Source organism: Rhinichthys klamathensis, unplaced genomic scaffold (assembly GCF_029890125.1).
Source record: "Rhinichthys klamathensis goyatoka isolate OS25496 unplaced genomic scaffold, OSU_Roscu_1.1 h1tg000281l_1, whole genome shotgun sequence".
Classification (NCBI taxonomy): Eukaryota; Metazoa; Chordata; class Actinopteri; order Cypriniformes; family Leuciscidae; genus Rhinichthys; species Rhinichthys klamathensis.
The window spans coordinates 952,296-976,376 of NW_026606800.1; the positions used below are offsets into that span (position 1 = coordinate 952,296).

At 41.5% G+C, this 24,081-nt stretch overlaps 2 protein-coding genes across 2 annotated transcripts; both read right to left on the reverse strand.

The window, feature by feature from the left end:
* Window positions 1-1,196: 1,196 nt before the first annotated feature.
* On the reverse strand, window positions 1,197-11,333 carry stx7l (syntaxin 7-like). The gene is made up of 10 exons (XM_056269408.1): window positions 11,245-11,333; window positions 10,314-10,421; window positions 9,723-9,792; window positions 9,514-9,604; window positions 7,846-7,983; window positions 5,543-5,592; window positions 3,384-3,480; window positions 3,187-3,259; window positions 2,001-2,083; window positions 1,197-1,491 (listed from the first exon to the last, which is right to left on the reverse strand). The coding sequence occupies exons 2-10, from the start codon at window positions 10,390-10,392 to the stop codon at window positions 1,396-1,398; spliced, it is 777 nt and encodes a 258-aa protein (XP_056125383.1). The 5' UTR covers window positions 10,393-10,421; window positions 11,245-11,333; the 3' UTR covers window positions 1,197-1,395.
* A 441-nt stretch (window positions 11,334-11,774) lies between these two features.
* taar15 (trace amine associated receptor 15) lies at window positions 11,775-12,754 on the reverse strand. Its single transcript, XM_056269407.1, is given in 4 exon segments — window positions 11,775-11,870; window positions 11,872-12,368; window positions 12,371-12,658; window positions 12,661-12,754. Coding segments are annotated over 4 exon segments (975 nt in total).
* Between the last annotated feature and the right edge of the window lie 11,327 nt (window positions 12,755-24,081).

The window sequence follows — 24,081 nt, forward strand, 5'->3', positions numbered from 1 at the left end:
CTTTGGTGCTGGTAACGTTACTGACCTCGCTCCAAAAGTATGCTGTGCTGCGTCTCGCCATGTTTACTTCCGGTATACTGCACGCGGGGTTTTGTATGCGCCGAGAAGTTTTTCTACTCAAAAGACCAAGATTCCTTGCGAATAGAACATGCGCAGAACACACATCACTATGGGGATATGCCGATGCGCGTTTACATGACCAAAAATTCGGGTTAGAAAAGGGGTACCCCAGGTATAATATCCCGGTTTTTAAAATCCGGGATATGAGCATATTCGGGTTTTTGCCGGTGTTTACATGGCCGTTCGCGACCGGGTTATTGCTAATATCCCGGTTTTGAACGGGTTATTGGCTGCATGTAAACGTAGTCAGTGTCTTTCTTCAAATAAAGTGTTTGAGAACAGTTTAAAGGTCAAGTGCCCTTAAACATCTTTATAGCAGCAGTTTTATACTGACTGACAGAGAAAAAAAAACATTAATTTGTGCCATTTTCAACCATTGAAAATGTATCTTTAGGGCATTTTACTATAAGGAATGCTTGCTTCTAGAACAATTCAGATGGGTGGAAGATGCACAGAGCTGGCAATGGCATCATTATTGGTTAACAGTTGCAATGTTAAAATTATTTTCTAGGTTAAACAAGTTAAATGGATAGTTCGCCCCAAAAATGAGAATTTTGTCATCTATTCACCCTCAATTTGTTCCAAACCTGTATGAATTTCTATTTTGAAGAATGTTAGTGTCACAAGATGAAGAAGATGAGGATGAAGGAGAGTCCAAAAAGAGTTCAATAAACAAAACGGGTCCTTTAATGACAACAAACTCAGGTAATCCACAAAGATAAAGGCAAAGTGAGAAACTAAAAGTCCATGAAAATAAATAAAAAATCAAAGATAACTGAGTGTTCATGACAGTTGGTAACCAGACAGTTGATGAGCCCCATTGACTTCAATAGATTGGAAAAAAATACTATGGAAGTCAATGGGTGCCATCAACTGTCTGGTTACTAACATTCTTCAAAACATCTTTTGTGTTCAAGAGAAGAAAGAAACTCATACAGGTTTGGAACAACTTGAGGGAGAGTAGGCTAAATGATCGAATTTTCATTTTTGGGTGAACTATCCCTTTAAGCTTTATGTACAGTCTCTGTGGAATGTTGTAACTCAGTGCATTGTTTTTTGCTTTAAAAACAAAAAAATATTTTCTGTGGTAATGGATGGCACACCAAAGATGCCCTTCACAGAGTTAAGCTGTTATTAAATATTCCATTAATGACAATATCTTAACTGCAGCTAAAAGTCAAGTCAAGTTAGCTTCTCTTGGTGACAAACCTCTGCAAGTCATTGACAACATGCCAGTGCAAATGCTGTGGGGCATCAGATGGAGTTGACACACACTCATTGTTTCTGAGACGCCCAGACAATCAAACCAATAATGACAGCCACCACAACCAGAATAGCGATGAAGATGAAAATCTTCTTGCGGAATGACGTCTACAGGGAGCAGAAGAAATGAGTCACTAGTATAATATTCATAATAATGGTTGTAACAGTTGGTTGTAACAACTAAAAAACAGTACATTTAATTTATTATAGTAATTTATTTAAAAAATATTTAATTAAATAGTAATTTAATTAAAATATATGAATGCAATATACTTGAGCTGCAATATACAATAAAAAAGTAGCATACGAGTAGCATAAGTGTAGGCCGTACAAGTACCGGTACAAGAACTCAAACACATTGAGTGCAAGGGAAGCTTTCCAGCAAATTCCAACTTAAATTTGCATCTGTTTCTCAAACAAAGCTATTGTATGACTTGGAAGCGATTGTGAAGTAGTGCAGAAGTCATTTAGGCTATTTTCATGGTGCATTTTTGTGCTTTTTGGAGCTTGACACTGACAGTGTCCATCTTTCATTTGGATAAATTTCTCCTTTTGTGCTCCACAGAGGAAATAAAGCCATACGGGTTCGAAATAAGGTGTGGGTGAGAATGATGTACCTGGTAACTTGCTGCTCTATTCAGATTTTGTGTTGCTGACTGCACATGGGCCTCTGTGGTCGATACATTGGCCTCTATACTGTCTGCAAGACGAGAGGGAGATAAAACATCTAAGGGTTAAACACAGAATTAATTTCTTTCCTACAGTGAGAACTGATCAAATATTCCGACTCTGTTATTTGCATAAAAAATGTATTATTCTCCATTTAAAACAAAAATGTTGTTTAAGGATAATGCACAGTCCCTCAGAACTTCATTCAAAATCCCTTAGTGAGCAATATTTCATAATTCATTCAGTTATGCATCTCAAAGTTTTGGTGGGTAGCACAAACAATGATGCAAACTGTTGTAAATTGGATGAAATATCACATATGTAAACAACACCAATAGGTGCTTGCTAATAGCTCATGTCATTAAAAGTTTAGTGCTTGAACAAACAGTCCCACTGAGCTGGTGTGTGTGAAGCCTCGCAGGTCTTCATTATCAACATCTGCTTTTCCCTTTAACACCTTTAATTGCACTTTCCTGTCTAAGAGTTTCATCACTAAAAACACACTCCCCCTCAGAGACAAGTCTAAAAACACAACAGATTTTATTTTATTTGAAATATCTTTAATATAATTATTAAACAAGTATTATACTCATTTATAATATATATATATAGAGAGAGAAAGAGAGAAATCTCCAGGCCTGGATCTGCTCTGTGTTCAATGCAATTATACAGAAAAAAAAAGCTAAAATATTGTTATAAAAAAGACAATTTCCTAAAATCGTATGCAGCATCCAGTTAATTGACAGATCAAAATCAAAAACGAAACTGATTCAACTTCTTTTAATCTCACAGCCATAGTCTTAAAATTAGATTTAAACTATTAAAACTTTTTTGAGAGCAAGGGGGCCCCCTGGTGGTTGCGTAATTTGCGTATAGGGAGAACCCGCACTGTCTTCCAAACTCAAGTGTCCACCAGCAAACTTTTGAAACAGTTTATTTGGACTCACTATTTTGAATGCAATGTAGGCCTAATATATATTCGGGAGTCAACTATTTTGACCTGGGTCAGCAACCATTTGGCATTGCCCTGGCAACCTTCTTGTATATCCTAGCATCATGTGGGAAGAGTTTTTCGTGGTTGCCACTCAGTTTTAAAAGTGTAAAAAACTAGTTATATCTCTCTTGAGATCTTACCAATCATGTCTCCCTGTTCATGCACCATCATGCCCAGATCTCTGAAGATGTCATTAATATTTGTAATGTCCGACTGAAAAACAAGAGAGAGTGTTTAACTCATGCCTAAACTATTCAAATTGTATTACATTAGCACAATGCTTGTCACTTGTAAGATTATTAGTTCTTTGATGAGTTGGGGTTTGAATGAGTCTCACCTCCAGCTGTCTGATTGCTGATTCTCTCTCCTGAATGAGCTGCAGATCTTCTTCTGTGAAGTTCTCCTCATAGCTCTGAGTTTGAGCCTGAATCTCACTAAAAACACACACAGAGAACAGTTGAAGACATACATTCAAGTTTTTTTAAGCATAAATGTGACAGGACGCATTTAAAGTTCGCCTATTATGCCATTTTAAAGGTTCTTCATTTTGTTTAGTTCAACTACAATAGGTTTACATGCATCCGCTCCAATTTTCTCATAATATACATTGCAACATCTCTTCTTTTTTCACAGTGTCTGAAACGGTTCGATAAAGGATTCAGTCTCTCTAAACCCCTCCTTTCCGACAACCTGCTCTACTCTGATTGGTCAGATGGCTCAGTCTTTTGTGATTGGTCGACCGCTTACAGCGCGTGTTGAAAACGAAATGACCATTACCATATCTGAATTTCAGCTCCAGAGGCTTCCTCAGCACTTGTAAACACAATGTTAAAGTGTTAGTTCACCCAAAAATGAAAATTACCCCGTGATTTACTCTCCCTCAAGTCATCCTAGGTGTATATGACATTCTTCTTTCAGACGAATACAATCGGAGTTTCGAATATGGATATTTTTTTTACACTAACACATCGATTCACTTCAGAAGGGCTTTATTAACCCCCGCAGAGCCGTGTGGATTACTTTTATGATGGACGGATGCACTTTGATGGACTTCAAAACATAATCTGCCATCCACTGCCATTATAAAGCTTGGAAGAGCCAGGACATTTTTTAATATAACTCTGATTGTATTCATCTGAAAGAAGAATGTCATATACACCTAGAATGACTTGAGGGTAAGTAAATCATGGGGTAATTTTCATTTTTGGGTGAACTAACCATTTAAGGACAGTAATGATTGGGACGGTTTCAACGTATCAATTCGAGCGCGGGTCCTCATCCTTTGATAGTGCATGCAAAGTGAAATTAGCTTTCACAGCGCAGAAAACAGTGTCTTCTCGAGATGTCGTCAACAAGAACCAAATTCTTCTAGGCCTCAGCTACAACTACAGCGTTTGAGGGCAAGTCAAAGTAAACATTCGCAGCCAGCCAATGAAGACCACAGGCTGGCATTATGTAAATTTGTTACAAACCTAGGTAGGTACGTGCAGGGAGACTGGAATTACTCAATTCTTTCTTTTGGGAGACAAAAACTCCATTTAGCATGCATTATGATCTTTGAAACTTTGCAGGCCTTTTACATTAACAAACAGATATATTACACACTAAATCAGGGGTGCCCAATCCTATTCCTGGAGACCTACCTACCTGCAGAGTTCAGATCAACCCAGATCCAACACACCTGTCTTTAATTATAAGTGCTCCTGAAGATCTTACTAGGCCATGTCCACACTAATACGTTTTTGTTTGAAAACGTATATTTTTCTCTCCGTTTTGGCCTTCCGTCCACACTGAGACAGCGTTTTAAGTCAATGAAAACGTAGCTTTTGGAATACGCTCTCCAAAGCGGATAAATGTGAAAATGCCGTTTTTGCGTTGTAGTGTGGACTGTGAAGCCAGAGGTATTTGCAAAACGATGACGTAAGTTTAGTCATGTGATCCATGTTGTACCAATAGATATTTATGTTTACCGGTATTGTACCTGTTATGTGCTATTCACTTTTACACTGTTGCTAAAATATGTTACTTTGCACATTCTTCATATCACAGTACTGCAAAGATGACAGAAAATGTACTCACATTTGCTGTCCTGCGGCAAAACATGAGAGCGGTTGCGTTTTAGACCAAACATATGGTGCGACCTGGACGCATCAGTGATGGTGAGATATTTTGCTAAATAAAATTATCCTGTTAGAAGAATTGCGGGATAACTTTATTATTTATTTTTCCATCTGTATCATCTCAGTGAGCTTTTGTGAGGTTTCACGCATGCGCAGTAAGGTGAATTTAGAAGTTTCTCATCCACACTGAAACGTCGGAAAACGCCTGAAAATGCTAGTGTGGACGGAGAGCGTTTTTAAACGAAAACGCCGTTTTCAAATGTATCCAGATTAATGTGGACGTACATTAACGGGAACAGGATTGGACACCCCTGCATTACATTAAAAGTTAATATCCCAAAAGCATAATAGGGGCATCTTAAAGTCAGTGTCTAACCTTTTAAAGGGTGATGCAATTCCTCCAAAGCCATCATTTAGATCACCAGCCTGTAGGCAGAAAGAGAATTCTTAGAGAAATCTGCAACATGCCAATAATATGCCACCTTTTATTACTCAGAAAAAACATCATTATATTTCAAGCCGACTATCATCTGCAGCAGGGATGGGCAACTTAAGTCCTGGAGGGCCATTGTTCTACAACCCTAATCAAACACACCTGAACAAGCTAATCAAGGTCTTCAGGATTACTAGAAAGTTACAGGCAGGTGATATTTTCAGGGTTGGAGCTAAACTCTGTATGACAGTGGCCCTCCAGGACCGACGTTGCCCATCCCTGATCTGCAGTATAGAATGATACTGCAACTAAATTGTGATTCTCAATCATACTATATTAGATGCATCCTAATCTCAGCTTCAGCAGTGTTTGGAATAACGCCGTTTAAAAGAACGGCGTTTATTTTTTCAGTAACGGGGTAATCTAACTAATTACTTTTTCCGTCGTTACAACGCCGTTAACGTTACTGGACGTTAAATGCAGTGCGTTACTATGCGTTGATTCATGGGCGTCAGTTTGGTTTGAAATGTGTGGGGCACAGAGACGCATTCGGAAGTGCACTTTCAGAAGTGCTGGGTACAACGACGCAATATACGTAAATATACGGTTAGTAAAAAATATACTAATGTCATAGAACGGATACCTAATACAAATAAATAAAACATATCCAGTTAACTAGCAGAGCATTCATTTAGTTCGCTATTAAATAAGAGATCTAGCGCTTAAATCTGTTGTTTTTGAGATCCAGCTGAGCGCTCGTGCTGCTGCGATCAGTGTCATGGATACAGTTGTTCTCTTGTGGCTCGCGGCGCGCGCAGTCTTCACTCGGACGCGCGCTTATATATAGATACAGCTATATCTAGGAGCTAAAGTTCAATCTTTAAAAGCACTCCATCTTGTTAAACTGTTTACTTTTTTAATGAAGATAAAGAAATACAGCAGCCTATGTCTTCCAGACTATTTATCTCAGGTTGTTAGGAGTTTGTTTGATTTATTTAATTTGCTACAGTTACTGCAAACACACTTTATATTATTTAACTGTTTACTTTTGAAGAAAATACTTGAAGTACAGAATGTCTACCAGACCAGTTGTCTGACATTGGGAGTTTGATTTATTTAATTAAGAATTTGTAGTTTAAAAGTTTACTTTGGTTGTGAACAAAACACTTGGAAGTACAGGTTGTTAACTTGACCAGTTGTCTCAGGTTGAGAGAGTTTGATTTAATTCGCTAGAGTTAAATGCACTTTATATGGTTTACTTTTCTTACAAAGATAATACTTGAGGTGCAGGATAAACCTCTTGCTGTCTGTCGACGTGCAATAAATATAGAAAGTTACGTACAAACACCTGTCTGGTCTACTCATTTCAACTGACTTGTGAAAACTGTTTTTTTTAAAAATCCAAATTCTTTGACATATAGCAACTTTTTTTTAACAGTAACGCAAATAGTTACTTTCCCTGGTAACGAGTTACTTTTATTATAGAGTAATTCAGTTACTAACTCAGTTACTTTTTGGAACAAGTAGTGAGTAACTATAACTAATTACTTTTTTAAAGTAACGTTCCCAACACTGAGCTTCAGACATCACGTCCATGGACCGTTAGCTAAAGCACACAAAATGGGAAACACTTGGGATGTTTTTAAGTCGTCATCTGGTTGGTTGAATTAGACGTGTGGCGCGTTCTTTAACGGTCCGCTTGGAAAGCAGTAATGATGCCAAACCTCCTCATGGTAGAAGAAAGCCGTTGAGTTTACAACTGTGACAATAAGCTTAATAGTGTCAACTAAACTCTGGATTTTCAAAAATATGTAAAGTTCGTGGCTCCATTGTTGCAGTAAACTTGCACAACATTCTTGAATGAATAATTTAATAGATTCAATACGGTCTGTATTGTAAGGACATTTACTTTACATTTTCACGCCCCTAAACATGATGCGGAACAAAGCGATCTGTGATTGGTTGCTTTACATGTAAGATGGCCTATTGGGCAGTCTTTGGCCAATAAAAGCTGCAATGCAGTCCAGACCTTCTGCTGTCAGTCTGAAGGTCTGGCTACGCAAGACTAGATGCATCCTAGCTGGGGAAACATGTGGATTTAAGTAGTGTGTATAACTATCAAAGAAATGGACTATAGAAACTGACCTTTACGTTAGATATTTGTGTCTGTATAAATCTTTCAATTAGGTGGATAATATCAATTTATTAATGTAATTCCTTCAACACAATTGAAAGATGAAACTTACTGAAACTCTTGAGCTCGCACGGACACGTTCCACAAACTCCTTCTCTTTCTTTGCTACCTCGCGCTGAACTTTCTGGAAAACACCCAGTGCGTTGGAGAATTCAGTGATGAGACGCTCTCGCTGGATTTTTCTTTGCCGCTGTGTAAGAAGAGAGGAACGTCACATTTGAACTGTACTGGTATAGGTATAGTTCACCCAAACATTTTTATTTGGTAAAGTCAATGGTAACCAAAGCCATTTAGTTATCAACATTCTTCAAAATATATTCTTTTGTGTTCCACAGAATAAATAAAGTCATACAGGTTTGGAACAACATGAGGGTAAATAAATGATGACAGAATTTACAATTTTGGGGTGTACTGTCCCTTTAAGTTAATACTGTCATATGTCAATGTTTAAGCCCTATCCCAACACTGAATATTTGTATTTCTTTACTTATAAATTAAATAACTTTTTTTAAATAACTTGGTTGACGACTTGGAATTTACCTCGGAAGTCAACTCTTTCAGAGTACACTTCCTAGATATGTGGGTACAGAAGAATGAAGGAAATTTGATTACAACTTTGTTTACGAAAGAGACTGATCGCAACATACATTTGCTCGCTACCAGTTTTCTATCCGACTGTTTTAAAAAAAGGACTGCCTAAGAGTCAGTTCTATAGATTGAGGATAATTTGTTATTCTGATTCAGATTTTATTGAAAAATCGAATATCATGAAAAATAAATTTTTAGATAGGGGTTACCCTTCAGAATGGGTTGATGAAGCATTTAATACATCATTTCAAAAGACATGTTCTGAGTTGCTAAAAAAGAAGACAAAAAAAAAGTAAAAAAAGCATTCTTTTATTATTAATTATTCCACTCATGTTTTTTTATTTGATCCATTGTCCTTGTGGTTTAGGTTATGTGGGAAAAACGTAACGTCAATTAAAACAAAGAATTAGTGAACAAAAGAGTTCTATCGGAAGAAAAGATGCCCATAATCCAGTTGCGATGTTTTTGTGGGATTGAAAAAGTGAGTGTGCCACCTAGGGGGCGATATTGAATTGCTCTTACAGAGACGTGAACTGTTTCGGATTTTTACCCTTCAGACTTTAATCACCTAGGGGTATGAATGATGAAGTATTATTTAATGTGATGTTATAAAAGTTTTTTTTTCTTCCCCGAACTTTGACATTATTAACAATTATGTTTGTAACTGTTTATGATGATGTGGTGTTAATTATGTATCCAGTCATTGAGCTTAATTGGTTACAAATGGATCTTTACGTTGATTGGTCATGTGATTATTTTATAGTTGATAGTTTGAATAGTTGTATATGCCTGATGAAGGTCGTGAGACCAAAACGTTGCTAATACAATTTTGATACTCATTTGCAAGTACTAATAGTGTGCGGGAGTTCCTTGTTTTTTGTAGATTTTTTGACCTACTTAGTTGGTCTTTTTTCCCCCACACACCTATCACCTGCAGGTGTGCGATGGTGTTTGGTAATTGATATACTTATAAATCAGAAAGTTATGGACGCTGAATGTTCGACCATATACAAATTCTACAATACAAAAGTCTATTTAAGTGCTTTCATAGCAATTATTGTATGTATATGTGGTGAATATGAGGTAATACAGTTAATATAACAGTTGATTATAGACAGTTTGATTTCTGTACCTGTTCTGGGGTCACAGGTAAAGAGCTGAAATCTTTCATGTATTTATCTGTCACTTTAGCAAGATGATTGACATTCTGCTGTTTCTCCTGTCTGTATGTTTTGACAAATAAAAACAAATATATTTGCTTTTACATATATAACTGTTTTATTTGTTTTATGCGCATGATAAATTAAAGGGAAGGGAACTGGCTGCTTGTATTCAACTCACAATGTTTGTCGCAGGATAGTCGTGTCTTGTGCTGTTCCAAAATGTCTCATCATCTGCTGGATTTCATTAGCTGGTAAAAAAAAAAAAAGGCAAGACCTAAACAAACTGGATAACCACTTTTAAGCACACCTCCCATGCTATTGGGTTATGTAAAAGTGTGTATTATGGTTTTTCATAACCATCCATTTATTATTGATTCCTCTATACTTGATTTTACATGTTGTGGTTAGTACATGTAGATTTTCTCATTAAACTGCATAACATAAATATGGCGAACATTTATGTGCAATGCACACTAACTTCACAAGTAGGCTAACTGAAGTTGTGACAACAGAAACCAGACAATTAACTTTTCCGGCAGGGTTAAACACCCATGAAGACTAGTCTAGACATAATGTAGTAGTTTAAAATGGTCTTGTTCCTTGCAAGGACTGAATCAGCAGTTTTCTAGTTAGTTTTAGGCCAAAATGGATGCTTATTTAAAATGTATTTAGCAAAATCAGTGATTCAAACTCACACTTTTTATGTAACATTTATGCAAACAGTCCACACATCACACAAATAAAGAGGTATTGAGTAAAATTGACTCACTCAGCAGTGTTATTCTCTGGATATTTGAACTTATATTGTGTGCCAGCAAATTTGCATCAACTCCACTTGACCCAGACATGATGGAGATCACAGAATGAGTCACCAAACCTAGAAAGATTACGAATCACATTAACATTCAGGCATAGGGATACTATCTCTTTTTCTGTATGAATATATAGTAGCTATATATTGATATATAAAACATTGCATAATATAATTTTTTCACATATATTGCTTTAAAAAAGGTTGCTTTGTGAATTCTGTCCTCCAATAACATTCAAATGTATGCTATAGTTCATACATTCATACAAGAGTATAATGAAGATTTTAACTGAAATGTAGAATTTTTCATAAATGTCATGCCGGGACAAGCGGATACAAATTGTTTGATATTTTATCATAATGATTTTACAGTTGACATGTTTCTATAAAGCCTAATGTGTTACTTCATGGTTCCCATTGTGACAACTTACCCCATATAGTGTGACTACGTGCCTTGCTTTACTGACATACCAGTTATCAGTTCAATAATGATTCGAAAAAAAAAAGCTAGAATAGTGTTGTTTACGTTAGCAGGCTAACTAGTAATGTTTACGACCTCCGCACCTGCAAAACGAAAGAATGCGGAAATCACAGCGCCCAAACTCACAAACACATTCATTTATAAAATAGACAGTTTCTATATTTACTGACGCACACCAAACATACACCAAGAAATGTCAGGAAAATGAAATTGTCGAATTGTTAAATTAATGTTCAGATCACGAGCTGTCAAAGACTTTCACATTGAATGAACTTCAGAACCAGCGACGCTTGTTGATCTCTTCACTGACTTTTCCCCGTAAAATTACTCTTAATTAAGTCAACACACTTGCACTGTGTATAATGACATCCCTTTTACTTTGATATGTACTTTCGATGTTCAGTTTACCTGGATTTCCTGAGTGAAACTCCGAGCCCTCAGCTGATTCTTGACGCCTTAGTAGTCACGTGATTTCTGTTCAATCTTCCGCGTGCGTTCCACTGATCTATATCTGATCTATATAATGACATTCTAGATCAGTGATGCGTTCAGGAACATGTAGGCTACTACATATTTTCAGTCGCAAAAATTTGATAGCTATCTCTAAATGTCACGTACCTTAGTTAAAAAATAAATCATAACTTGTTCTTGTGTGTTTTTTTGTGGGCAAACTAGTTAGCAAATAGGAAGCAGACTTTAATATGATGTTATTTCCACATGTTAATTAGGCTATTCATCATTAAAATTAACAAAGACAGTTACAGCACTCTTCACACTCTAATATCACCTAGCTATAATTTCTTTTATTTTTGCGAATTGTCATTCTAAACAAAGAGAATGAAGGATGTATAAAGATTGAAGATAATTTTTTTTATTATCAAAAGGCCAATAATCACCAATGCAAACATATTTTTGTAACAAATACATGCATTTTCATATTAACAGTCTTCAGGAAACAAGTTAAACTGGTTAGTTGCTGTCTGAAGTAATTTTAGGCTAACAATAAGCTTCACTGACCTTTTGAAGACCTTTTGAAGATATTGCATATATAAATGGATTAATGCATGAATTAGCGTAAAATACACACAGTAAAGCAGAGACGCTCAAAGATGACTTTTGAAATTGTTTGATATTAAGCATACCTATATACCAGGGAACCCAGCAAATGAAATACACAAAGACAATTGTGCTCAATGTTTTTGTTGCCTTCACTTCTGATTTCCTGGAGGATTTTAGATTTTTCTGAGAGACTCTTTTCTTTTTAAAGTTGGAGATGGATTTTACTTGTCTCAAGGCCACTGCGAGAATTCTTACAGACAGGATTAATATCGCTATACACGGAGCAATGAAGCTCACTATCAAGTCGGCTGAACCCCAGGCGTTGCTGACAGCGACTGCACATTCTCTAAAACAGATCACAGTTGTCCCTGTCAGGTTATAGTTTCCAAAATTCACTGATACAAGATTATAAAAGATGGATACAGTCCATCCTAAACTTATGCAGATCAGTGTTTTTCTCATTGTCATTTTGGATACAGGAGTGGATCACACACAGCAAAATAACGATCAATAGCCACAAGAATGATGTTGATGAGGGACACAGACACAAGAATGGACATAATTATATGAAAGATACGACAGTGCGACTTTCCCATATAAAAACACGAGTTAATGCTCCTGACGCTTTCAACCGGCATCACACAAATTCCCACCAAGAAGTCAGATACAGCCAGTGAGAGGATGAGGAGGTTGGTCGGTGAATTAAGCTGCTTGAAAACTGTTATAGAGATGATGACAAGTAGGTTTAGTAGTACTAGTAGTAGTAGTAGAAAAACAATACATTGACATTATTTAAATGAAAGTCAAAAGAGCAGCTTGTATTCCAGAAGGGAAAGCAGTGATACTCAAAATATTCCATGGAGAAAGTCTTCACTGCTTTAAATTCAATGCCCATGTGATATGACTGCAGATCCAAAATCCTAAAGATGGTTTCACTGCCAGTTTGCTTATATAAGTCAAATGACAGGTGTCGTTTATGGGAGTGACCAAGAATTGTAAGCATTCTACAGTTATGAGAGTTTACAATTATCATACAACAACTACAATCTATATATATGTATCAATCTTATATTATGTCATGTTGATTAAAAAAAAAGTAATATTGCAATTAAAATTGAATCCCCCTGTTTCACAGACAAGGCTTTAAAGAGATGGTTCACCCAAAAATTAAACTTCTGTCATCATTTATTCACCCTCAAGATGTTCAAAACCTGTATGAATTTCTTTCTTCTGATGAACACAAAAGAAGATATTTTGAAGAATGTTGGTAACCAAACAGTTTATGGGCCTCATTGACTTCCATATTTTTTTTTTCTCCATACTATGGATGGAAGTTAATGAGGCCTATAAGGCCTAATCCTGGCCTAATCTAAACCCTGTCTGTGAAACCAGGCCTATACAATTTGTTTTGGATTTACTTATTGTGCTCTTTGATACATAATTGCAATTTAATTCTTGAATATTCCTTCCTAATAGAAAGGACTAAGACACACAGACAGACACACAGGCACACAGACACACAGGCACACAGACACACACAGAGACACACACACAGACACACACACACACACACACACACACACACACACACACACACACACACACACACACACACACACACACACACACACACACACACACACACACACACACACACACACACACACACACACACACACACACACACACACACACACACACACACACACACACACACACACACACACACACACACCTGCTACTTATAACAAAATGAGCTATTAGCACTATAATAAGAAAGCAGGGGGTCACAGTCTTCTTAATTTTTTTTAGATATTAGAATTGTTCGGCTACTTGATTTCATTCTTTATAAAACATAAAAGGTAAATATATTTTTTTGTGAATATCTGTTCACTTTCATCAGTGCATGATATTTGACATTATATAAAGCTTTTACAGTTTTTTTCCATCGCTAAACGACAGTGAGCACAACTGGAGCTACATGTGCAAAACTCTAACTACAGTCTGCACAGCAGCAGTTCATGTGGACCAAACACTAGTTCGTCTTTCAGTGCTTGAACACAGTTTTCAAAACTCTACACACTTATCCCATGACTTTAACCACAACCTGCACAACACTGTGGATTTACAGCACTTTGTTCAAATGCTAACACACTGCTGTCAAAACTGTGAACCATACATTCAAAACAGAATAGATTTCAGCTTTGTGCCTTTCAAACACTGCTAAGCAGGTGTCTTGTTTTAGACTTGTTAGTGAACACACGTAAATATATATATATATATATATATATATATATATATATATAGGTAGAGCTCAGAAAGACTAATTTTGGAAATGGAACAAGGAAGACGGGTTCGTGGAGGGAGAAGGGTGGCAGGGAGAGGGCGGGTTCGTGGAGGGAGACAAAGAAGACAAAGAGCTGTTATTTCAGATTAAATAAGGGCTACACTTATAGACCATGTCGTGAACCATAGGGTTGAGGGTGCAACCCAATCTGCAAAGATCCACAGTGGCATCTGTAATGCGAATTTTCCATCATACAAACAGGTGAGAGTTACATCCTTACAATAAATAAAAGCATTACAGGAAATTGTTTTGTATTGCAATTATAGAATATTTACACAGATATAGAGGAAGGAATGTTATAGGTCAAAGGGCCACTGTGGAGGTTCCAGGCCAAAGGGGGGGAAATATCACCATGTGTGCTGCAATGGCCAATGATGGTTTGCTTCTCAACACACCACTCATTGGCTCATACAACACAGAAAGGCTTATAGCTTTCCTAGAAGAGCTATATGCTCAGCTAGTGCCAGCAGAACAAGGGGAGCCAGTAAGAAACCCCCAAGTTTTTTTCATAGTTTGCGATAACGTTGCTTTTCACCACTCTGCAGCTGTCACAGATTGGTTTGCAGCACATCGCAGATTTATGATTTTGTACCTGCCTGCATATTCACCCTTCCTCAACCCAATAGAGGAGTTTTTCTCTGCCTGGAGGTGGAAAGTGTTTGATCACCACCCACATGACCAAATGTCTCTTTTGGAAGCCATGCGTGCCGGATGTGAGGCCACGAGTCCAGAGGACTGCCAGGGATGGATAAGGCACTCCAGAAGGTTCTTCCCCAGGTGCATGGCAAGAGAGAACATTAGATGTGATGTTGACGAAAACCTGTGGCCTGATGCTAGAGAGAAGCAGGATTAGCCCCTCAATTATTTGTTAGAATTACAGTATGTACTTTTAGTTTCTACCTTTTTTCTCATTACTGTAATTCCGTAAATTACCGTACTACAGACTATTGAAGCAAACTGCTAATTTTCATTTACCCTTAAAGAATTGTTAATGTAAATAAATCATGTGAAAGAAAGTCAATCTTTTCATTGAAGAAAATATTACTTTCTATGAAGTCACTGAAATTGTTCAAATTGTAAAGATGAAAAGTTAGTATTTTCTGTATTGGTGTTTGATGCTAGTGTTTTTTCCCTCAGTGTGTTCTGAGTGACAGTGTGTGTTATCTCAGTGAGGGTTGTGCATAGTGTTTGTCTGCATGAGCCTGTTTTGAGCCATGTGTTAAGAGTTGTGTTGCTTGGAATGCGTTTTGCAGGTGATGTGAACTGTTTAGCTCAGGTGACTGTTGGTAGTGCAGACTGTAGTTAGAGTTTTGCACATGTAGCTCCAGTTGTGCTCACTGTTGTTTAGCAATCGAAAAAAACTGTAATTAAGCCTATTTTGTTGAGCTTATATGTTTTCACTTCATGTGGCCAAGTGGGCATATATCCACTTGTGACACATTCATCTAACCTGAACTAATTTGAACCACTTTTGTTTGTCGATGTTGAAAACTTGGAACCCTGACTTGTGATACAGGCCACTAGTTGGAATGACTAATTTATCTTTGCCAGTTTATTTGTTCATGATTTTAGATCAAGATCACCCTTTAATCTTAAATTCTAAACAGAGATCACAACATACCTCTCGTGTCTGTACTGTACTGGTGTCTGCGCTGTCTCAAGTCGGACAACATTTTTTAACCGGCTTGCACTGCTTCAAGTCAGCCGCTGATCGGTCTGCGCATCACTGTATGCAGTCGGACGTATGGCAAACCCTTTTAACATTTAAAAGCTAAGTTTGACTATCGGGAATTAACATTGTAGATATTAACAACGTCTTTCTGAATAGTCGTAATTACATTTTGGATAGTTGGAATTGTCATTCAAGATATCTGTAACGTAATTGTAACTAGTCGAAACAACAGATAGAGTTCCCTTTCGAGTACAGTCACTTTGTATTGCGTAGCTAATACGCAGTGGGAAACTCCTTTTCCTCGAAATATTGAAGCTTTAATTTAAAACGCAGTGCAGCACAGTGAAACGCAGCAGAGCGTCTAGCTCACTCATTGGCTGTGCTGCGGCAACTGCACATCCAATGGCTGAGGGCCTCTGAACACGCGACCAATCAACTGACTTGGCCCCGACTACGTCAGAGCGCGCCTAAATGGCCGTTGTCATGGCTATGTCTCTTCTGCTTTTGTTATTAGTTCTGTGTGGTGACAGAGCTATGACATTTCCTGTCTGTCTTGTGTTTATGTTAGTCTAGTTTCATGTGAGCACATGGTTCTTGACTATTCCTGTGCCATGTGCTTTCTGTCTAATTGTTAGCTCCTCCCTTCTCGTTATCTGCTTAGTATTAACATTCCTCACCTGTTGTCTCGTTACCCTCCTGTGTGTGTTTCCTTTATAGCTTCCTTTGTGTTTTTGGTCCAGTGCTGGTTCGTTTGTCTAAGTTCCTGTTTCTTGTTCCTCGTGTTTTTGCCTTGGTAGTATTTGTTCTGGTTTTTCCCCCATGTGGGAGTTTTGTTTGTACTTTGTATTTTGTTTGTTTGGTTAATTAAAATCTTACCTTTGTTTTCCTGCAATTGAGTCCTCGCTTATGTTTCCTAATTATCCCGTGACAGCCGTGGCCTAAGCCTATAAATATCGCTCATTTTGGCCAAAATACAGATTTACTCAACTTCAGCGACACTTCACGTCTCTGAGTCCTCACCTAAGCTTTTCGCCGTTGAACCAAGCCAGAATCAGCCAGAGCAAGCATTGAAAACAGCGGACAACGCCTTTAACTTACCCTGATTAGCCGCTCCTCTTCTGTCGCTGCTCTCTTGTGGCCATACGGCGAGACAACGCTACATATATCCTTTTACTACTGCTGTTGTGCTCGCGCTGCGATACTCAGCTTTTGTGAAAGAGCAAATTTCTGACGAGGCGTTGTTTCAAATGCCTCGTTCATCTTGCACCTTGTGCGGAGCTCGTCTACACAAGAATGATGGTCACGCGGAGTGTGCCAGGTGCCTGGGACCCACCCACGCTGAAGCTGCACTCTCTGCAGCGGGCTGTTCTCACTGCGAGAGCCTGCCCATCTCAACGCTAGGGATGCAGTTAGCTCTTTATCGGATGACAAACACGACAGCCTCTCCATTGCTGCATCTGAGGAAGAGTGGTCGGGCTCGGTGGACCCTGCCCTCGCACAGTCCTGTGCTAGCGCTACAGCTAAAGCCACGAGGACTAATTCGGACGCCGAAATGCTGCGCATCCTCACTGCCGCCGTTTCAGACCTCGGTCTCGAATGGGCCTCACCGGAGGAGCCGTTCAGGAATCGGCTGAATGGTTGGTTTCTGCAAGGCCCCCCACCACAAACCAGCGCCCTGCTTCCCGGAAGTTTACGACGAACTCGCAAAGTCATGGCGCGCGCCATACTCAGCTCGCACGAGCGCTTCCGCTATGCTCTCATCTGTCGACGGCGCAGTGGAGAAAGGACATGAGAAGTTGCCGACGCTCGATGAAGCAGTCGCCGCCCACCTGTGTCCACCCACTGCTGCTGGCTGGAGATCTAAAGCAGTGCACCCCTCAAAGCCCTGCCGGAAAACCTCAGCCCACGCTGGATGCACTTTTTCAGCTTCCGGTCAGGCTGCATCGGCTTTGCACACCATGGTGGTGTTGCAAGTCTATCAGGCAAAACTTCTCCAGTCGATGGACGAGTCTGGCCTGAACCCTGACATATTTCGTGACCTGCGCAGCGCCACAGATCTAGCGCTGCACGCTACAAAGGCTACCGCCCAGGCCATCAATAGCGGCATGGCTAACCTCGTTGTGCTTGAGCGCCACCTCTGGTTGAACCTCACTGACATCAAAGAGGCGGACAGAACTGCGTTCCTCGATTCTCCTATCTCCAGCACCGGTCTCTTTTGCCTGGCGGTGAAAGGATTCTCTGAGAGGTTCACTGAGGCGCAGAAGTCTTCTCAGGCCATGAGACACTTCCTGCCAAAACGCTCCAGCTCACGCTGCCTCCTCAGCCAGCTAAACCAGCGCCTCGGGTCTCCCGGCCCTGCCCTGCGGCTGACACTCGAAGTCGCTCAAGGTCAGCTAAGCGCTACCCGCTGCCCTGGCGCCAGGGGCCCCGACCCCTCATTGTGTTGGACCCTTAGCCGCCGAAGCCATCCTAGCTGCGAGGGGAAAAGGAGAGGGTCTGAGTCTCGCGCTAGCCGGACCGCCCTCAAAAAGAGCTCATCTGAAACTTACAGCTCCCTGTTCAGCTCAGGAGGCTGGAGTTATTCACAATGTAGTCAATGTTGCACTGCACGCGCCCATACAAACAAACGCTGTTTTTACAGAGACCCATATAAAGCACAAAAAGAGTATATTTCAAACACACAATACCAGGGTACTTGGTCCCCATGTATTAGGCGACCCCCCCCCCCCCCCCCCCCCGCCCCCCCCCCGCCCGCCCTCAGTTGTCACTATCTCTCTGTTGGGTTTGTCAAAACAACCCAAAAGAGAACATGTGCACAAAACACAACACAAGGGTATTAGGCTCCCCTATGTTAGGCGACCCAGCCCTAATATATGTTCAGCCCCTAGCCACAAGGGCCAAGGCCTGGCAAGCCATTCCCGATGGGTCAAACTGGGTTGTGAACATTATAAAGCGAGGCTACTCGCTCCAGTTCGTTTGCAGACCCCTGAGTTTTCAGGCTGTTGTCGAGACCTTGGTGAGAAGCAGTGTGGCTCACGTGCTTCGCACCGAAGTGCAAAACCTACTAGCAAAAGGGGCGATCGAACTGGTCCCTCCCACGTAGAGCCGGTCAGGGTTTTACAGCCGTTATTTTCTTGTACCAAAGAAAGACGGCGGCACCCGCCCCATTTTAGACCTCAGACATTTGAACAAAGCCCTCATGAGACGGCCGTTCAGAATGATAACTACCAAACAAATCCTTGCGCAGGTTCTCCCGGGGATTGGTTTTTCACGGTGGACCTGAAAGATGCTTACTGTCACATTCAGATAACGCCCAGCCACAGGCCATTCTTGAGATTCGCCTTCGAGGGGCGGGCTTATCAATACACGGTCCTGCCATTCGGTCTGTCCCTGGCACCCCGTACATTTACGAAGTGCATGGACGCAGCGCTTTCTCCCCTGAGGCAACAGGGAGTGCATGTGCTGAACTATCTCGACGATTGGCTCATTATGTCTCAGTCGAGGACCGAATCATTAACACACAGATCCATGATACTCAGCCATTTGGAATGTCTGGGTCTCAGAATCAATTATTCCAAGAGCAAACTGTCATCCAGCCAGAATGTAATCTTTTTGGGCACAGTTATAGACTCTGTAACAATGAGAGCACAGCTCACACCAGAGCGCACTTTCTCTATCCAACCGCTGATAGCCTCCTTCAGAGCAGGTGCACGCGCACCCCTCAGGAATTTTCAGAGGCTTCTTGGTCTCATGGCTGCCGCATCATCAGTATTCCAACTGAGGCTACTGCATATGCGCCCCCTTCAGCACTGGCTAAAGCGCCGTGTGCCCGCACATGCATGGCGGTCAGGCCGCCTGCACATTATGGTGAACCAGTGCTGCGTGAAGGCTCTGGTCCCTTGGAAAGCCCAGAACTGGTACGAGTCGGGTGTAGTTATGGGTGTGGCCTCCAGGAGAAAAGTGATTTTCACGGATGCCTCCAACCAAGGTTAGGGAGTGCTGCACGAGGGCAAGCCTGGAGAAGAGCTTACATATAAACTGCCTGGAGATGAGAGCAGTTTGGTTAACCCTGAATGCATTTCGGCCAGACCTCAGGGGACACCACGTCTTGGTCCGCACGGACAACAGGTCGATGGTATCCTATATAAATCGCCAGGAGGAGCCTCAGATCAGGCAGCCTGTATGTCATGGCCAGAAAACTCCTACTTTGGTCGCATGCCAACCTGCGCTCCCTGAGAGCTGCGCATGTCCCAGGAGTCTAAAATGTGGGTGCAGACATGCTGTCTCGAGACAACACTCCCCCAGGCGAGTGGTCTCTCAACTCACAGACGAATCATCTGATAGATATGGAGTGTGTTGGGCAGGGCAGAGGTCGACATATTCGCCTCCAGGAACAACGCTCACATCGCAATGTTCTTTTCGAAGAACAGGGACACGCTGGCCCACCCATGGCCCAGTCTACCGCTGTATGCATTCCCACCGGTCTGCATTTATTCATTAATTTATTCATTAATAAATTTACATTTATCTGACGCTTTTATCCAAAGCGACTTACAATTGCTATATATGTCAGAGGTCGCACGCCTCTGGAGCAACTAGGGGTTAAGTGTCTTGCTCAGGGACACATTGGTGTCTCACAGTGGATTTGAACCCGGGTCTCTCACACCAAAGGCATGTGTCTTATCCACTGCGCCATCATCACCCCAGCTGACCTGAGGGTCTCTATGAACCCTCAGGTCATCAGACGTATCAAGGAGAGCGGATGCTCAGTCCTCCTAGTAGCCCCCCCCCTCTGGAAAACCCAAGCGTGGTTTCCGGAGCTGGCACAGATGACGGACACTGTTCCCTGGCCAGTGCCAATGAGGAAGGACCTCCTCACACAGGCGAACAGGACGATCTGGCACCCTAGCCCCGACTTGTGGGCCCTCCATGTATGGCCCCTGAACGGGTATCCCGGGACCTCCCAGAAAAGGTCATAAATACAATCGCTGAGGCTAGAGCACCGTCTACTAGATGGCTCTATGCTCTGAAGTGGTCAGTATTCGCTGGCTGGTGCTCAGCCAGAAACTTCGAACCCCACTCATGTGAAGTGTCAGTGGTGCTCTCCTTCCTACAAGAGCTTTTGGATGCGGTGTACGTGTATGTGGCGGCCATGGCAGCTCACCATGCTCCTGTGGCTGGCCCGTCGCTGGGGAGAAACGACCTTATCGTCTGTTTTCTCAAAGGAGCCAGGAGGTTAAACCCCCCCAGGCCCCCCACCATACCGGTGTGGGACCTTTCCACAGTCCTTGAGGCCCTGAAAGGTCCCCTGTTTGAACTGCTGCAGTCGGTTGATCTCAAGCCACTTTCGCTGAAGACTGCTCTGCTGTTGGCTTTGGCATCAGTTAAGCGAGTGGGAGATTTGCAGGCGCTCTCTGTGAGCCCCTCCTGCCTGGAATTTGGGATAAATGACTCCAGGGTCATTCTCAAGCCAAGGCACGGTTATGTACCTAAGGTGCTCTCAACCCCGTTCAGAGCGCAGGTCATTACTCTGTTAGCAGTCCCACCCTCGGAGAATGATGGTGGCGCTAATCTACTTTGTCCCGTTAGTGCTCTAAAAATATACTTAGAGCGTTCTGCGCCATTTAGGCAGTCAGAACAGCTCTTTGTTTGCTTCGGCGGCCGCACCAAAGGGGTTCCGGTCACGAAGCAGAAACTATACAGATGGATAGTGGACGCTATCTCGCTGGCATACGCCTCTGTGGGTAAGGTTTGTCCCATAGGCGCTAAAGCCCATTCCACGAGAGGCATGGCCTCATCGTGGACGTGGTCCAGTGGTGTACCAATTTAATATATTTGTGCGGCGGCCGGTTGGTCCTCGCCATCCACATTTGTCAGATTTTATAATCTAGAGGTTCCTTGCCTGCAGGCCAAGGTCCTCTCAGTATGATATTAACCCAACGGTGTCTGGTTTTTATCTGTCTAGCATATTACTGTCTATAAGCACAAGTAGTCCTAGGACGGTTATGAGCCCCAGTTTTTATTCATAAACCCGACCCTGTCCTGTTGGTGTCACTATACTGGGAGACTGATTATGGCTTGTTCTGTTGAGCCTCTGGGTGTTTTCCCTAGGCTACAGTTAATTCAGCCAATTGCTAATGTGCAGTGTTTTACATTACGTCCCCACTGCGTCTTAGCTACACAATACGAAGTGACCATTCTCGAAAGCCATTCTCGTACTCGGCTACTAACGTAACCTCGGTTCCCTGAGAGAAGGGAACGAGTATTGCGTAATGCCGCACTATTGCAATCTGCCAGGATGTGTCGCTTCAGTCGATTTAAACCTGGTATTTTGGCCGAAATGAGCGTTATTTTTAGGCTTTGGCCACACCCATTTAGGCGCGCTCTGACGTACTCTGTGCCAAGTCAGTGGATTGGTTGCGTGTCCAGAGGCGCTCGGCCATTGGATGTGCAGTTGCCGCAGCACAGCCAATGAGCGAGCTAGACGCTCTGCTGCGTTTCACTGTGCAGCTGCACTGCGTTTTAAATGAAAGCTTCAATATTTCTAGGAAAAGGAGTTTCCCCACTGCGTAGTAGCTACGCAATACTCGTTCCCTACTCTCAGGGAACCGAGGTTACGTCAGTAACCGAGTACGATATCTGTAATTCAGTTTTGTATGGCAAGCCATGTTAACATTTAACAGCTAGACTGTATATGTGTTGCAGATATCTGTAATTCAGTTTTGCCTGGTCAAAAAGAACAGATATCCGCAACTACATTCTTCCTATCCATAATTGTTGTTTCAGATATCCACAAAGACATTCTTCCTAGGACAAATGATGTCACTTTTGCCATTCATTTGTATGGGGTTTATCATTACAGATATCTACAATTCAGTTGGAGATATCCACTATGTGAATTAACTAGTACTTATTCGTTAGCGACTAGTGCTTATTCTTTAGGTACTAGTTCTTATTCTTTAGATACTAGTGCTTATTCATTAGGTACTAGTGCCTATCTTTAGATACTAGTGCTTATATGGCAAGCCATTTTAACATTTAATCATTTTAACCTACTAGTCTCTATTTTCATGCTACTAGTACTTATTTTTAAGATACTAGTATCTATTCCATTAAGTACTAGTACTTATTCATTAGCGACTAGTGCTTATTCTTTAGGTACTTGTCAGGAGCCAATCAGATCCCTCACATGTCACCACGCAAAGATCACTGTCCCCAGATTACTGATCACCTGCACCTGTTTCCACTCAGCACTCACTTCCCAGCCAGCACAAAAGCACCCGATTCACTCCCAGTCATTGTCAAGCCTCCAACAGGAACGACCCTTACCAGTCACCACTTGTCTCACTCTGAGCCATCCTTCAGCAACGGACGTAAAGTATACTTACCTGAAAGAAACTAACCTTGTTGTCCTTGTTCTGATGTTCCCAGGATCCGCTCCATGACTCATGTTCTCCGTTTCCTGGAATCCGCCACGAGTCCCGTTTCCCACTGGATGAGCTGCAAGAGAAAGTGAAAGTATCACTGAACTGGTGAGCTCATTGTCAAGTGCACTTCAAAGGATCTACTCACCTGGAATCCTTCCTGAATCACGCCTATCCACGAACGATCTGAAAAGAGAGAAAAACTCAAGTTACTGATCTGTGTTACCCGCCACGTTATTCCTTAAGAAGAGGATTCACTCACCTGGATGCATTCCTGCCACATATATCCTCTTCGAGATCACCGTTGAACTCCCGAAACCCTGCATACTTACCTTTGAGTTAAATAAAGATACATTTATGTTTATCACTTACCTCTGTCTCCGAGCCTGAATCCTGACAGAAGGCTTGACCTAACAACAGAAAGAGGTGAGAGATGGATTCCGGACAGCCCGCTGTTGCTACCAGCTCCACACCTACCACCGATCCTCCGACAGAACCCATGTTTACTCCAGTGAGAACTTCCGCGAGCGGCGCTTCTTCGATTACCTGCTTTGCAACTCCCCCGTCGCGCCCAGCGCCCTTCTCTGGCCGGGCGGAGGACTGCAACGGATTTTTACTCCAGTGTTCGCTAGCTCTGGAACCGCAAGTTTCTTCTTCGTGGCCAAGAAAGACGGTGGTTTAAGACCATGCATTGATTACAGAGCCTTGAATCAAGTCACTGTGAAGTTTAGCTACCCTTTGCC

What these genes read in the sequence shown, in the direction of transcription:
- stx7l (XM_056269408.1), bottom strand. Translation starts at nt 10,392, where the DNA reads ATGTCTGGGTCAAGTGGAGTTGATGCAAATTTGCTGGCACACAATATA. An exon ending in ATTGCATCACCCTTTAAAAG is followed by an intron (nt 3,481 to 5,542) that starts GTTAGACACTGA and finishes GTGTGTTTTTAG; the next exon opens with TGAGATTCAGGCTCAAACTC. An exon ending in CAGCAATCAGACAGCTGGAG is followed by an intron (nt 3,260 to 3,383) that starts GTGAGACTCATT and finishes CTTGTTTTTCAG; the next exon opens with TCGGACATTACAAATATTAA.